At 46.0% G+C, this 17,204-nt stretch overlaps 1 protein-coding gene across 1 annotated transcript in view; it reads right to left on the bottom strand.

Annotated features, from left to right (window-relative positions):
- Positions 1-6,254: 6,254 nt before the first annotated feature.
- LOC115471793 (cytochrome P450 4B1-like) overlaps positions 6,255-17,204 on the bottom strand; it is a 76,475-nt gene continuing 65,525 nt past the window's right edge. The window contains exons 11-12 of the mRNA XM_030205627.1: positions 15,002-15,084; positions 6,255-6,510 (exon numbers count right to left, since the gene is read on the bottom strand). Of these exons, the coding sequence (XP_030061487.1) occupies positions 6,330-6,510; positions 15,002-15,084 (264 nt within the window). The 3' untranslated portion in view covers positions 6,255-6,329. The remainder of the gene's footprint in view (positions 6,511-15,001; positions 15,085-17,204) is intronic.

Raw genomic sequence — 17,204 nt, 5'->3', positions numbered from 1 at the left:
GGCAGGGCGCCACCATATTCAAGGCGGCACAGCTGGAAGAGGAGGGCATGTACCTCCTCCAACAAAGGTATGGGGGGGGGGTGGGGAAGAAGGCCACTAGACCACTAGGTCAAGGGGGGGGGGTGATTTGCAGCCCACTAGGTCACCAGGAATTTTTTTGGGGGGATGCTAGGGGGGTTAGGTTGGCTACAGACCCACTGGATCTCCAGCCCTCCCTGAACTTGTGTAAGGGGTTCCGGGGGCCTGGGGGTCTGCTGGACCTCCAGCCGTCATGTCATTGGCTTGGGGTGGGGGTTTGGTGGGGGCACTGACCAGGGTCATGCTGTTTGGGGTCTGGTGGTCCCATGGACCTCCAGCCCCTGTGTTTGACAGATCTGGGCTTTACCCTATGACAGGTCTGGGCTTTACACTATGATCAGAAGTAATAGTGCACATAAATTTGCATGTTATTATCGCTGATCATAGGGGCAGTAAAGCCCGGCGATGTTTCAGTGCTATTTTTAGAGCACTGTTTGGAACATTTTTGAGGGGTGGGAGCAGGTTAGTGACCACTGGGGGAGTAAGAGGAGGTCATCTGACAGAGTAGGCCATGCTTTCAATTCCAGGACTCTACCACCTGCCCAAGGAAACTGAGGAGAACAAGTAGCGTACTCAGTCTGATCACCATCCTCCGAGTGAAATAACACACACTTAAAATGAGACCATGCTTAACTGATGCACTCGTAAATGCCACGCTTAAATGTCACAGTCGCTTCTGCTGCCGCTTAAATGGAAGCTACTCAGCGGGAGATCCCGTCTCCCCAGCAGATGACGACCCACAAAAAAAATCAGGAGTCTCCCATTGAATACAGGAGATTTGCTAGGTCTGAATTCATCAAGGGCCAGTCTCGCCACCGTTTTCGAACATGGCCATGCTTTTCAGCCCCATTCTTGAGCTCTTACTGTCCTATGCAAATGAGGCTCCATAATAAATCCCTGCACAGGATCGCCACACATCCCTATATAATCCCCCACAGGCTGCCCTTGAATTCCATCTGCAAATCCTATCCCACAGAAGGGAAAGTGGGGGCATTGTGACAATCATCATCATTATGCGGGAACCTTGAGAGCCTCTCTCTGATTGGCTCAGATTTGTTCAGTCACACCAATGACCAGTGAGGGCTTCTGTGCTAGAATAATAAAATGAAAAAGTGTAATACTATATTACACCATTAAATAGCACTGGCGCTCTTTTATACTACTACTACTACTCATCATTTCTATAGCGCTACTAGACGTACGCAGCACTGTACACTTGAACATGAAGAGACAGCCCCTGCTCAACAGAGCTTACAATCTAATTAGGACAGAAAAACAGGACAAGTAAGGGATAAGGACAAAGAGTAGCAAGATTCCGGAATCCCACAGTAGCAAGATTCTGTGCAGAATCCCAAAGAGTAGCAAGATTCCGGAATCCCAAAGACTACTACTACTACTTATCATTTCTATAGCTCTACTAGACGTACGCAGCGCTGTACACTTGAACATGAAGAGACAGTCCCTGCTCAACAGAGCTTACAATCTAATTAGGACAGAAAAACAGGACAAGTAAGGGATAAGGACAAAGAGTAGCAAGATTCCGGAATCCCACAGTAGCAAGATTCTGTGCAGAAACTCAAAGAGTAGCAAGATTCCGGAATCCCAAAGACTACTACTACTACTTATCATTTCTATAGCACTACTAGACATACGCAGCGCTGTACACTTGAACATGAAGAGACAGTCCCTGCTCAACAGAGCTTACAATCTAATTAGGACAGAAAAACAGGACAAGTAAGGGATAAGGGAATATTAAAGTGAGGATGATAAAATAAGGGTTATGAACAAGTGAATAAGGGTTAAGAGTTAAAAGCAGCATCAAAAAGGTGGGCTTTTAGCTTAGATTTGAAGACGGCCAGAGATGGAGCTTGACGTACCGGCTCAGGAAGTCTATTCCAGGCATATGGTGCAGCAAGATAAAAGGAACGAAGTCTGGAGTTAGCAGTAGAGGAGAAGGGTGCAGATAAGAGAGATTTACCCAGTGAACGGAGTTCTCGAGGAGGAGTGTAGGGAGAAATGAGAGTGGAGAGGTACTGAGGAGCTGCAGAGTGAATGCATTTATAGGTCAATAAGAGGAGTTTGAACTGTATGCGGAAACGGATAGGAAGCCAGTGAAGTGACTTGAGGAGAGTGTTTATTAACGTTTTCTTAACTGCCTTTCAATGATAATCACCTAAGTGGATTCCAATATCTATGAAGTCATAGATGGGGGTGGGGGGAGGGTAGAAGTGCAACGGATGCTGACCCTCCCCCCCCCCCCCCCCCCCCCCGAAACCTTATGTGGAGTATACATACACCAACTGGAAAAAAATAAAAGGGTCTTTGAGTCCATGTTTTTGCTCAGTTGTTGCTTCCTGTTCTAAAAATCAGCATGTGCTCAACGCATCTTAGTGTTTAATGCAGGCTAAATCCGCTAGTGCGCCTTCGCAAAAGGGACCCTTTATTTGAAGGGACAGACCAAATAAAGGTGTTTTTGCATACAAGTACACCATGGTGTAAAAATGACTTTCCTTCAGGAGTGGCGAGCGTTTGGTAGTCATGTGTCAACCAGTGAAGGTCTTGAGGTATCCTGCCTCCCCATCCATCAGAACTCCATCGCTTCAATTTTGTGGGGCGGAGGAGGAGTAGCCTAGCAATTTAAGTACCAGTCTGACAACTGGCAAAGCCAAGTTTAAATCCTGCTGCTGCTCCTTCTGATCAAGTCACTTAATCCTCCATTACCTGAAGTGCAAAATAAGTACCTGTATATAATATGTAAGCTGCTTTGATGGGAATCCCAGAAGGGCGGTACAGTACAGTCTTGATTATCCAACCTTTGCTAATCTGACCATCTGGCATATCAGACATGCACCCCTCATGGCCATTAAGAAGTACGTGGCTTCTCTTCCAGTTTTCCAGCACTGCATGTGTAATAGCTTTTGTTGCAGCGAGGGAACCATGTTTGATGTGAGATGCTGCTTCTAACGATGCATGTTTGAGCATTGGAAGATGCTAAGTAAAGTGAACATTTAAGATGTTTAGAGCTGAGCCCTTGCTTTTACAGCATGGCAGCAATTTTTAGTCCTGACACTGCTGCTCTGCACTATTTGACCCGAGAGCCTGCTTTTCCTACCAGGATCCGAGACCACACTTTTGCAGGAAGGGAACCATAGTAAGATTCTTGTGCACAGTGAGTTTTATGCAGTACTGCATGTACACCTATTCCTGTTTGTTCATTTGCTTTTTACAGTGCTTTCTTTATTCTTACACTCATTCTTAGATCTGTTTGCCTCTGAGTGTGGAGAGTTTCCAGTTTCTTCATGTCTGCTTCATACAGTACTGTTATCGAATCGAGAAGAGAAAGCAGCGAGCTTGAGAAATGGAGCTCCAAATCGCCTGCTGAAGAAGACAACCCAAGTGAGGCTGGACGTGCAATAGATAAATTCTATATGGTTCCCTCGCTCGGTTCTGTAATTTTGTTCACATTGCCTTTGTACAATTGCTGTTTTGTACAGTACTGTGAAATATACGGTGTGTTTTTGCTCAAACTGCCTGCACTATCATGCCCTATACAATTTTCCGGGGATTTTTTTTTTTTTTTGGTTGTTGCACAGTGTGAATAAACAATACTGCATTTTAAATGCAGATACCAAATGCTTGTTATTTATGCATAAAGTATTTTTTTCTGTATTATCTGACAACAGCTCGGTCCCGCTCAGTGGTGTGCTGGTACATTTTTAACAATGGGCTCTCTCTCCAGGCGTAGCCAGCCCTGCAATTTGGGGGCGGTAATACATGTCTCTCCGCCCCACCCATGTGGACATTAGGCATACCTTTGCTGGCAGGAATGCCGAGCCCCACCAGCCAAAATACACTGCCACTGCTCCCCACTGGTTGTTTCTGGCTCTGAGCAGCATGCCGGGACTTCTCACGCATGGTCAGAGCATACACGAGAAGTCTCGGCCTGCTGCTCAGAGCCAGAAACAACCAGTGGGGAGCAGTGGCAGTCTATTTATTTGGCCAGTGGGGCTCAGAGTCCCTGCCAGCAAAGTAAAAGGGAGTTCAGGAGGGGGCTCGAGCCCACATTTTGGGAGCAGGTTATTAAAGTAGCCACATGGGGCCTATTTTAACAACCAGCTCTTAAAATTCTTAAAAATTTAACAAACGGCTCTTGCAAGCTGGTGAGAGCCCACTCCAGCACACCACTGGTCCCCCTTGTGTTGGATAATTGAGACTGTACTGTATATCATAGTAACATATAGTAACATAGTAGATGACGGCAGAAAAAGACCTGCACGGTCCATCCAGTCTGCCCAAGAAGATAAATTCATATGTGCTACTTTTTTTATTTGTACTGTCCTCTTCAGTGCACAGACCGTATAAGTCTGGCCAGCCCTATCCCCGCCTCCCAACCACCAACCCCGCCTCCCAACCACCAGCTCTGGCACAGACCCTATAAGTCTGCCCAGCACTATCCCTGCCACCCACCACCGGCTCTGGCACAGACCGTATAAGTCTGCCCAGCACTATCCCCGCTGCCCAACCACCAGCCCCGGCACAGACCGTATAAGTCTGCCCAGCACTAGTCCCGCCTCCCAACCACCAGCCCCAGCACAGACCGTATATGTCTGCCCACACTAGCCCCGCCTCCCAACCACCATCCTCTTACTTCAGGTACAACCCCCCCCCCCCCCCCGTTTACTAAACCACAGTAGCGGTTGTCATGCGCTAATACCGACACAGCACATTCACTCTGAACGGGCTGTGTCGGTATTGCCACACGGCTTAGTAAACAGGGGAGGTTAGATTGCGAGCCTTCTATCGACAGGGAAACATCTATGGGCCGATGATCAGAAGCAAACGCGGGTGCTAAAGGCTGTTAGTGCCATACTAGCGACTGCGTTCGCTACCGCCCCAAGATCAGAGCTCCCAAGCATGTGAAACAACGTGTTTGCAGGCTCTGAACGCAACTAGCATGCAAATGTATGCTAAACGTATTCCTCCTCAGTGATCAGTGAGCAGTGTGTCAAACATTGGCGTGCTGTCCGCAGCAAACCCTACACCAGCTCAGAGGAATGGTGAGCCTTGTCCAGCATGCATGCATCCCCCCCCCCCCCCCCACAGGAGCAGGAACCCCAACCCCCCCCCCCACCCACCCAAGCCAGTGACACGGGGGCTGGAGGTCCAGCGTACCTCCATTCCCCCCAACCCCCCACACACAAATTTTATGGGGGGTCTGGAGATCTGGTGGGTCTCCCCTGGCATCCCCCCCCCCAAAAAAAAAAGCCCTGGTGGCCCAGTGGGCCTCAAATCAAGCCCTCCCACCCGACCTGGTGGTCTAGCAGCCCTATCTCCATACCTTTGTTGGAGGAGAGAGGTTGACTCCCTCCTATTCCAGCAGCGCTACCTTGAAAATGGCGGTGCCCAGTCCTGCCCAGTGCATCCTGGGATGTGCTGGGCAGGGCTTATATGGTGTGAAGCACTGCCCAGGATGCTAGAAATTATTAGGAAATGGACGGTGAAGAAGACCAAGAATATTATAATGCTTCTGTATCGCTCCATGGTGCGACCTCACCTTCAGTGTTGTGTTGAATTCTGGTCGTGGTATCTCAAAAAGATATAGCGGAATTAGAAAAAAGGATAAAAGAGCAACCAAAACGGTAAAGGGGCTGGAACTCCTATGAGGAAAGGCTAAGGAGGTTAGGGCTCTTCAGCTTGGAAAAGAGACAGCTGGGGAACTCGATGCCAGAGGATGCGGCAACAACAGTTAGTGTATCTGGGTTTAAAAAAGGTTTGGACAAGTTCCTGGAGGAAAAGTCCACAGTCTATTATTGAGATGGACATGGGGGAAGCCACTGCTTGCCCTGGGACTGGTAGCATGGAATGTTGCTACTAATTGGGTTTCTGCCAGGCACTTGTGACCTGGATTGGCCACTGTTGAAAACAGGATACTGGACTAGATGGACCATTGGTCAGACCCTTATGGCTGTTCTTACGGTATAAATGCCAATGAGGACATTTTTTAAAATATGTGCATGCTTATGATATTGGGGTCAGTATTAACCCTGCACATCAGTATCCATCAGAAGACTCTGCACTTTTATGAAATTTCACTTTATTGCACATAAGCGTATTTAATTTACTTACAGTTCATAGTAGAATGCTAGATACATTTTTTTCTGTGTAAGTTGCGTGAAATAAAAAGAAAATGAAGGCAAAAATTACTGTCTCCATTTATTTAACAGATATCCATGCATACAGGTTACAAATAGTTACTGGTGGGTCCTCTTAATTTTCTTTAAGTACAGGTGGATACCATTCATGGATGTCAGAACTACCTGAGGTATTTTGATAGGGGGGCGTGTTTCATCAGGGGAGACTTGGAAGCGCTGCAGGGTCAGAGCGGTGGCCACTTTCATCTCGTTCATGGCGAAGTTTTGTCCGATGCAGTTCCTGAGACATGAGATGAGAAATGCTTTAAAGCAAAAAAAACAGCAAGTACTCTATCATTCTACACACAGAAAGGGAGAAAGCCTTTGCAAACACAAACCTAAAATCTATAATCAGTGATATAACTGTGCTCCAACTATTACAGACCAAAACAGGCATTTAAATTGCATTAGGTGTGCAACCAGTGGACAAATGCATGTTTGGCCTCTGTTCTACAACCAGGCAGTGGCGTAGTCACGGGGTGGGCCCAGGCCCACCCACTTTGGGCTCAGGCCCACCCGGCAGCAGCACACCTATGATGTGGCTGGCAGGGATCCCTGAGCCCCACCAGCCGAAAACTCCAAACAACTGTCCCTACTGCATACCTTGTAAATAACAGATCTTCGCTTGCAGCGAGCAGGAACTGATACATGCTATGGGGCCAACATGAGCAGTGCGTATTAGTTGCTGCCTGTGATAATCCGATATTTAAAAGGTATGCGGAGGTGGAGGTGGGGGAATGTATCAGAGACCACATGATATACAGGCGAGAGAGGGAGAGCCCAAATCACTTGTGGGACAAGGTGGAGTTCTTGGGCCCAGGCCCACCCAAAATTGGGTGTCTGGCTACGCCCCTACTACTACTACTACTTAACATTTCTAGAGCGCTACTAGGGTTACGCAGCGCTGTACAATTTAACAAAGAGAGACAGTCCCTGCTCAAAGAGCTTACAATCTAATAGATAAGAGTGAGACAAATATAGGACAATCAAGCCATTGTGACATCACTGATGAGGTTGGCTCTTAGGCATTGGTGGAATGAGGCATTATGACATCACAATCTCAGCTCTGGTTAAATCACTGCTATATGTAATACTACTACTACTACTTAACATTTCTAGAGCGCTACTAGGGTCACGCAGCGCTGTACAATTTAACAAAGAGAGACAGTCCCTGCTCAAAGAGCTTACAATCTAATAGACAAGTGAACGGTCGGTCCGATAGGGGCAGTCAAATTGGGGTAGTCTGGGTTCACCGAACGGTAAGAGTTAGGTGCCGAACGCAGCATTGAAGAGGTGGGCTTTAAGCAAAGACTTGAAGACGGGCAGGGAGGGGGCTTGGCGTAAGGGCTCGGGAAGGTTATTCCAAGCATAGGGTGAGGCGAGGCAGAATGAGCAGAGCCTGGAGTTGGGGGTGTTGGAGAAGGGTACTGAGAGGAGGGATTTATCCTGTGAACGGAGGTTACGGGCGGGAACGTAAGGGGAGATGAGGGTAGAAAGATAGTGAGGGGCAGCAGACTGAGTGCATTTGTAGGTACTACTACTACTACTTAACATTTCTAGAGTGCTACTAGGGTTACGCAGCACTGTACAATTTAACATAGAAGGACAGTCCCTGCTCAAAGAGCTTACAATCTAAAAGACAATTGAAAGGTCGGTCCGATAGGGGCAGTCAAATTGGGGCAGTCTGGATTCACCGAACGGTAAGGGTTAGGTGCTGAACGCAGCATTGAAGAGGTGGGCTTTAAGCAAAGACTTGAAGACGGGCAGGGAGGGGGCTTGGCGTAAGGGTTCAGGAAGGCTGTTCCAAGCATAGGGTGAGGCGAGGCAGAATGAGCGGAGGCAGAAGCCCCTGTAATCAGAGCACTTAGCCGGCATCAGAAGCTGGATGAAAATACTGGCACATGACGTACAGAGACCTGCCTCTCTCGTCCCCACACACATAACAAGTTATAGCAAGGAAATGCAGGCCGTAAAGCAAAATAACACAGTAAATCATAAACACCACAGTGGGCTAAGCTGCCCAGTTGAGATTCATCCATCCTGGTAGATGAACACATGATCTTATCCCCAACTTATGGACCCCCAACTTAAAGTCTCAACAATAGGGACCACAGCAGATACTATCACAGGCAAACTAAGGGCCCCTTTAACCAAGTTGCGGCAAAAGGGGGCCAGCACTGGTGTCGGCGCATGTTTAACACTCGCTCCGAGGCCCCCTTTTACCGCAGCTGGTAAAAGGGAAGGTCTCGCTTTCCTGCAGGAAATGGCCAGGTGGCAAGTGAAGCACTTGCAGCAGGGCCATTTCAAGGGGGGGGGGAGTCCTTACCGCCACCCATTGAGGTGGCAGTAAGGGCTCCCACGCTAACCCAGCAGTAACCGGGCAGCATGCAGCACCACCCATTTACTGATGGGTACAGTCCAGCGCTACAAAATATAAATACATTTTTTGTAGCGCCAGAAATGATGGCACAGTAAGGGTGGGAAGTACCACTGGGCTGCTGCGGTAGCCTGGCGCTACTTTTTTTTTTTTGTTACATTTGTACCCTGCGCTTTCCCACTCGTGGCAGCAGCAGGCTCAATTTGGCTTACATGGGGCAATGGAGGGTTAAGTGACTTGCCCAGAGTCACAAGGAGCTGCCTGTGCCTGAAGTGGGAATTGAACTCAGTTCCCCAGGACCAAAGTCCACCACCCTAACCACTAGGCCACTCCTCCACTGTTGCTATCATTTGAGATTCTACATGGAATGTTGCTAGTGGAATAGCAACATTCCATGTAGAATCTCCAATAGTAGCAACATTCCCTGTAGAATCTCCAATAGTATCTATTTTATTTTTGTTACATTTGTACCCTGCGCTTTCCCACTCATGGCAGGCTCAATGCGGCTTACATGGGGCAATGGAGGGTTAAGTGACTTGCCCAGAGTCACAAGGAGCTGCCTGTGCCTGAAGTGGGAATCGAACTCAGTTCCTCAGTTCCCCAGGACCAAAGTCCACCACCCTAACCACTAGGCCACTAGGCCATGTTGGGCTTTCCGCTGTGATGGAAAATATTAAAAAATGCTTTTCAGTCTTGCTTTAATCGATAATACATTTTTTTAAAATCCCCTGTCTTTGACCCGAAAGTGACTTTCCTGGTATATCTCAAAGAACAGGCTGGAATGTAAGGCACATAGTAACACAATAACATAGTACATGACAGCAGAAAAAGACCTGCACGGTCCATCCAGTCTGCCCAACAAGATAATTTCACGTGTGCTACTTTTTGTGTATACCTTACCTTGATTTGTATCTGCCATTGTCAGGGCACAGACCGTGTAAGTCTGCCCAGCACTAGCCCCGCCTCCCAACCACCAGCCCCGCCTCCCACCACCGGCTCTCAAGAACAATGTATATAAACCAAATTCTGAGTTCAAACTCATAAACTAGTCACTCATCTAAATATACTACACGTACCATACAGTGACCACCTTATTTTTTCTTTGATGTTTCAATATGCTTTATTTCTTAAATTTTCAAATCTTAATATGCACCTCATGTAAATATCATATACTAATTATCCTCACCATCCAATCACTTCACTCATTCATACATTCTTACTCATACTTTCAACAGAACTTGCCACAATGTATCAAATACACATTTTCAAGGTGTTAACAGTTTCCTTGTTTTCAAGCCTGTATAACTAACATAATACCACTAACTACTCGCTGTTGAAAATTCAGAGTCCCACGTAGGTCTCTAGCCTCTATAACGTCTTATCTCTCTTGTGCAGTTAGAACTTCTTAAGCCAAAACTGGCTACAGTTATATTTAGTCCCGATTATACAAGCAAACTCCTTATACGACCTTTGTGTTCTTTCTGTAGAGAGGAAACTTCCCTTGAAAATTGCGTGCTAAAACAAATGTTCTTGATGTACTTTCAGTTTGCTGTCATCCGAAGAAGACCACTGTCACAGGTCTGATATCCAATTTCTTATGTCAAGAACAATGTATGATAACAATGTGCGATAAGGCACACTCAAGAACAATGTATGAGATAAGGCACCTCTCAAGAACAGGTTGGAATGCCTCTGAAGCCAGCTTGTGCAGGAGGGAGGCGGGGTATGCTTGAGGTTCGGGAGATAAACCACCTGGCCAGTGGTTTGTTTACCTGAAATGAGAGCATATGACTGAAACCTCATGTACATTCCTGGACAAGTTTAAGCTTAATAAGAAGGGGGCTTTTTGCAGCAGAGCCTTGGAGCTCATTCTGTGGATGGACGCATCGTGCAGAAAAGACTTGTTCCTGATCATATGGAGACTTCGGGCTTTTCGCTGCAACGGGCCCCCCAGCTGATTAGATAAGGGCCTGAATGATGTAATTCCTGACCAGTGATGATGTATGTATATATATATCTCTTTCTTATTTTACTTTTCTATAGCCTTCCTTTAGTAATGTACTAGTGTGTGTATTTCTTAATCATTGTGTAGTTGCAACAATAATGACTTATACACTCTCCAATTAAAGTGCAAATAAAGAGTTTCATTTACCCAATACGAATCTAAGAGAATCTGTAGTATTTTAGTCTTTGAGCAGTCTGTGGTGATCAAGTGAGCAGGCTGCAATACCAAAGCAATACAACCGCCACTTAGGAAAAGGAGCCCTAAGGTGCCAACGATCAAAATAAATGTGGGCACTAGAAGCCATTAATGCTGTACTAACATCCGCATTTATCAGTGCTGAATGAATGATTAGAGGGGTCTAGTGTGGTAAAACAACAAGCACACCAGGCCTTAGTGCAGATAGCATGCGAATATAATCAAGCTCATTTAAATTAGGTCATTTTGTATTCCTCCCCAATGATCAGAAAAGAGTGCCTGAAACAAAGGTGCCTTAACGCTGTAAAAAATAACGCCAAGTTGGAGCAGGCGTTAGGATGCTGGAAGCGAGGAATTCCCATGATTCTTTCTGCAAAATCTACTGGTTTGAATTGCTTTTGGAGCAGAAGGAAGCCTGTGCGAGCCCTTGAGCACTGTTGTGCCAAACAGCAGACCCAAACGTGAAGCACACATTGGCGTTCTTGTCCTACATCGAAATTTAAAGTGGCCATGTTTAAAATGAAACTCAGAGCACACATTGGTGTCTGTTACTTGCATCCAGTGGCGTACCAAGGGCGGGGCAGTGGGGGCGGTCCGCCCCGGGTGCATGCTGCTGGAGGGTGCAGAGAGCAGCCTTGCGCCTCTCGGCTCTGCTGGTTTCCTACTCCCTCTGCCCCGGAACAGGTTACTTCCTGTTCTGGGGCAGAGGGAGCCAGTGGAGCCGACAGGCGCGCGGCTGCTCTCTGCACCCTCCAGTAGCAAAGAATGCACCCGGGGGGGGGGGGGGGGCTTGATGCGCAGGGGAGGGGGGTGTCATTGCGCCGGGGGGGGGGGGGGGGGTGTCATGCTGCACCCTGGTGGGACGGACGCTGACCTAGGATCTCCACTGTTTGCATGTAAATATGAGCATCCAAGGAAAATAATTTAAAACACTTATATTTAGGCTGCAGAAAACAGATGCTAATGTGTGTTTCACCTTCGGGTTTTACCAGGTGCATGCGCACAGGAGCTGAGCTTACCGCTGAACTCTTCTGCGATTGCGCCAAGCATGATCCTCCTGTGCCAAAGCGCTGAACTCCCTAATGCTCAAAACTATGAGTGCACCTATATTTACATGTCATTAGATTTGAGCATTAGGGCATTGTTCTGCACTGTTCCGGAAGTATTTGTATGGCGCTATTCAGAATACTGCCGGAGTTTTGATCATTGGACCATTACTGTCACTACCGAACAACACAATACAGGTGGAGGAAAACCCCATACGAACACCAGCTGGTCGGATGACTTTTGCAGCTCAACTTTTGTGTTCCATTGAGGATCCAATGACTTGGATGTTGACAATACTATTTTCTTAAATGTTTCACCATAACATTAGAGATTTACTGGACCCTTGGGGCTGGCCTTTTGTGCCAAAATACGGCCATTTCAGGTCGTTTTATAGCTTGTTCACAATAAAGTTTCTTCGATATCCTCTCTGGATCCACCTCACTTTTGTACCTACTACTCATAGTTTCGTGAGGGTTGGCTCCTCCTCATCTTGTTCCAGAAGGGCTCCCATATTTATTTATTTATTTATTTATTTGTTGCATTTATATCCCACATTTTCCCACCTATTTGCAGGCTCAATGTGGCTTACATAATACCATGATGGTGATCGCCAGTTTCGGTAGGAGAAATACAAAGTGGTCTATTGTTGATGTTCATAGATGACAGAATATTTTAAGTGATCATGGAGAGAGAGTTAGATTATGTACAGTTCTGGTAAGAGTTTCAGTTGTTTTGCAGAGTTCAGGTATTTAGGTTGATTCTTTCTGGTATGCCTTTGTGAACAGTTGGGTTTTTAATGATTTCCGGAAGTTTGTTAAGTCGTGCATTCTTTTCGTGATGTTTGGAACTGCATTCCATAGTTGTGTGCTTATATAAGAGAAGCTGGATGCATGTTGTTTTATATTGTAGACCTTTGCAGCTTGGGAAGTGGAGATTTAGGTAAGATCGTGCTGATCTTTTTGTGTTCTTGGTTGGGAGGTCTATAATGTTTGCCATGTAGGCTGGGGCCTCGCCATGAATGATTTTATGAACTAGGGTACAGACCTTGAACGTGGTTCGCTCTTTGATTGGGAGCCAATGTAGTTTTTCATGTAAGGGCTTAGCACTATCGTATTTCGTTCTTCCAAATATGAGTCTTGCTGCGGTGTTTTGGGCAGTTTGGAGTTTCTTCAAGATTTGTTCTTTGTATCCTGCGTAGATTGCATTGCAGTAATCTATCTGTAGAAAGCATTGCCCTTGAGCAGAAGACAAGTCCATGACTTTACATCTTTCCATAGATAACATATTGATCATCTGAGATCTCCATAGTTGTTCTGTTGGGGCTTCAGGAGAAATCCAAAGCAACATTATAGATTTCAAGGTCTTCAATATTGTCCATCTCAAGAATGCCCGTATTCCTTTTCTTGAGGGTCAGGCTCTGGGATAACACCAAATCAGACAGATGGAGTAGGAGTCATTGATACCAACCAAATATTGCAAACAAAATCGAAAATGCATGTCCATAATGTTTTAATTAATCCACGTCCAAAACATATGTCCCAACGAGGCTTCCAGGCGTGTACACCTTGGGCATGTAGATGTCAATTGCAGTTTAAATAAAGTTGCCTTTTGGGGGGAAACATATAACCTCAGGAGGATTTTATACTGCATCTCCCAAAAGGACGTATAATCCGAAAACAGTCTTAAACCCTTCAGACCAGATAAGATCACCTCATCTTGAATTTGTATTCCCAGATCAGTAGTCCAAGACAAGGTAAGTCGATTACAATCCAGCCAAGGTGTGTTCTCTTGAAGATGCTTGTAATGAAACTTTAATGGAACTTTTATCTGAGATATCTGAGCTGTTTTGTTTTTTTTGCGCTATATTTGAGTTTGTGTAGGTCACATGTATGCTGACAAGTTGAGCAGGGAATTTTGTTTTTGATTGTATGGTAGTTTGCCCTGCTTCCTCTGTAGACTGTATATATTGTCTCCCATATCATTTACAGGATTTTATTTTTTTTGGGGGGGGGGGGAGGTAGCAATGTTGTTAAGCGTGTATGCTCCATCAGAAAGGGTGTGCAATGTTCCAGAAGAGTACACATTCTTTCCCAATAATACATGCATGTGTAATGGTTTGTGTATGTGCAGACTATTGGGAAAGAGTGTACCCATCTTTGCAAATAGTCAGTGGCGTAGGAAGGAGGGGGCGGTGGGGCGGTCCGCCCTAGGTGCATGCCGCTGGGGGGGTGTCGGCTCCGCTGGTTCACTGCTCTCTCTGCCCCGGAACAGGTTACTTCCTGTTCCGGGGCAGAGAGAGCAGGGAACCAGCGGAGCCGACGCAGCTCCCAGTGACGACGTGCACTCAGGGCGGAGCGCCAGTGGTAAGAATGCGCTCCGAGGGGGGGATGTGTGCGCCGGGGGGGAGGGGGTGAGCAGTGGCGACCCACCCCGGGTGTCAGCCGCCCTCGCTATGCCACTGCAAATAGTTCACACTCTTCATGACACAACCCCCCCCCCCCCCCCCCAGGTTTTGTTGTTTTTTTCCTGTCAATTGTGTTTGAAAGTGACATGAAATGAATGCACTTCCTTAGCTGTAACACTGTTGTTTCCTGTTGAAAAACCACAGGACTTGCACCATCAGACTGAATGTGTGGCAGGAGTGAAAGATAACATAACAGGCTGAGTGTGAACGGGGAAAGATGGGTCTTCCATATCTTCCCAGAAGATGGAAAGGCTGCAGCCCACCAGTAAAATTGAGCACAGCAATTAGAACACACTTTGATCCCCTGACGAAGCTATGGATGAAACAGGTCCCCGTTGGAACAGATAAGTGCTCTTTATGTTCCACTTTTTCAAAAGAAGATATGACGTTATTAAAGCATTTTTGTTGAAATGACTTAACACTTTTTCAAGTTTTGCACATTAACGATTATATGGAGGTCTTTTGATCGATGATTGATTTTAGCCTATTTCAGCAGCAACAAATTAGTCCACCCAGGTTAGCAGGACATCAGTGTTGCTTTAGCCATCAGCAACTGAGGTCTTTTCCTCCACAATTAAATTTATGTTGATATTCAATATTGAGTCAACTTTGTTCCACAGTTTGGGGTTTTTTTTGCACCGTACCTTACTCCAGCAGCAAATGGCACAAAAGCATGGCAGTGTCGACCGGACGAATTCTCTGGTGAAAACCTCAGAGGGTCAAACACCTGCAACAGAAAAATCCAACCTCCTGTGAAATTCAAAGAAAATGCAACTTTCCTTCATCTAGCAATTATACTGTAAGGGTCTGAATTAGAGAGTTCCACGGGGACAGAAATCTTACCCATCCCCGTCCCTGCTGGAATCTTACCCGTCCCCACTGGAATCTTACCCATCCTCATCCATCCCCGCAAAACCTTAACCCATCCCAACCCATCCCCAGTAGAATTTAATGGTACATAAAAGAAAATTCCAGTCAGCTCCCTCAGTCTCTCTCTGGATTTGAGCCACAGCACTGTAGGCAAGGAAGGAATGAAAGTTGAAACTTGGAACACTCTGGTGTGCACATGTGAGATTTGTCTCTGATTTACTGGCACTGTGTGCTGAGAGGTCAGGATATGCACGTGCCAGTAGGTCAGGTGACATCCAATGCTCATGCCTGTGTCAGAGCTGAGGTCTGCACATCAGCCCAGGAGCAAAGAGGATTAATTGTATCATAGTAAGTGACAGCAAATAAACACCTGACCGGTCCATCCAGTCTGCCCAATAGTCACACTCATTAGCAATTCATGATTAAATCAACGAGTGTGATATTATATGCTTGATTACGGTCTTTCTTTTGTGTTTCTGGAACATAGACAATAGAAGTCTATCTGGCCCTATCCCACTAGGAGTAACCTAGTGGTTAGTGCAGTGGACTTTGATCCCACAGAACTGAGTTCGATTCCCACTGCAGCTCCTTGTGACTCTGGGCAAGTCAGTTAACCCTCCATTGCCCCAGGCACAAAATAAGTACCTGTATATATGTAGATCACTTTGAATGTAGTTGCAAAATACCATAGAAAGGTGGTATATCAAGTCCCATTTCCCTTTCCTTTTCCCCCTTATGCCTGCAGGTGTCACTTCCATGTAGGTACTGTAGGTTTTTGGTGGGATTTGAAGGGCTCACACTTTCTACCACAAGTGTAACAGTTAGAGTGGGATATGGGCCTGAGTCCCCTTCTTCACTGCATTGACCACTAAGCTCCTCCAGGGACCTGCTTGCTGCTTTTGTAGGAGTGGCCATAATATCTGATGGTGTCATAGAGGTTGATGTGTACTGTTTCTTTCACATCTTTGAGGGGTGGGAGGGGGTCAGTGGCCACTGGAGGAGTAGGGGGGTTTACGCCTTAATCTCTCCAGTGCTCACTTGATCATGATTGAAACAGGTCTAGCCAAAAAGTCTTAATTTTGGCCCTAGATGTTTTCATTTTGTTCCATTATAGCAGAAAAGGTCTATCTTTTGGTGGGGCCCATTTCCAGCCCAAAACACGCTCCCAACCTGTCCCTGTGGAGGAAAACATAAAATCAGGGTGTCGAAAATTGCAACTTGGACGTTTATGAGAGAAAAACGTCCTTCTGCCTCCTTATGGCGGTTTTTTTTTGTTTTACATTTTTCTCTTTCAAAAATGTGGCAAACTCTAAAAATACCCTTGTGCACATTTAGTTTGAGGACATTCTGGAGCCCCTAGTGCAAACTAGTGCAATCACTGGTATTGAGCCATTTGGATTACTGCAATTCCTTATATGCGGGATGCAAAGCTCAAACCATTAAGAAACTCCAGACTGCCCAGAACACCGCAGCCAGGCTGATATTCGGAAAGGCGAAATACTACAGTGCTAAACCCCTTAGAGAAAAATTACACTGGCTTCCACTAAAGGATCGAGTTACATTCAAAATATGCACCTTAGTTCATAAAATTATTGATGGAGATGCCCCACCTTACATATCAGACCTTATAGATCTACCAGAGAGAAACAACAAAAGTTCATCACGTACTTTCTTAAACCTCCATTATCCCAATTGCAGAGGACTTAAATACAAATCAATACATACATCTAGCTTTTCATACATCTGTACACTACGATGGAATGAATTACCAACCACTATAAGAAAAACACGCGACTTGATGACCTTCTGGAAACTATTGAAGACCTACTTGTTCAAAAAAGCGTACAAAATGGATCCCTCATAACGATCTGACTCCTAAACTACACCAGACACAATTTTATATTGGAACTCTTTTATTTTGCCTATTTTATTTACACCCTAATTACTGATAATCATACCCTGTCCTGATATCATTGT

This window comes from Microcaecilia unicolor, chromosome 6 (assembly GCF_901765095.1).
Source record: "Microcaecilia unicolor chromosome 6, aMicUni1.1, whole genome shotgun sequence".
Taxonomy (NCBI): domain Eukaryota; kingdom Metazoa; phylum Chordata; class Amphibia; order Gymnophiona; family Siphonopidae; genus Microcaecilia; species Microcaecilia unicolor.
Note: the sequence above shows the minus strand (reverse complement) of the source record. Positions and strands in the feature narration are given on the sequence as shown.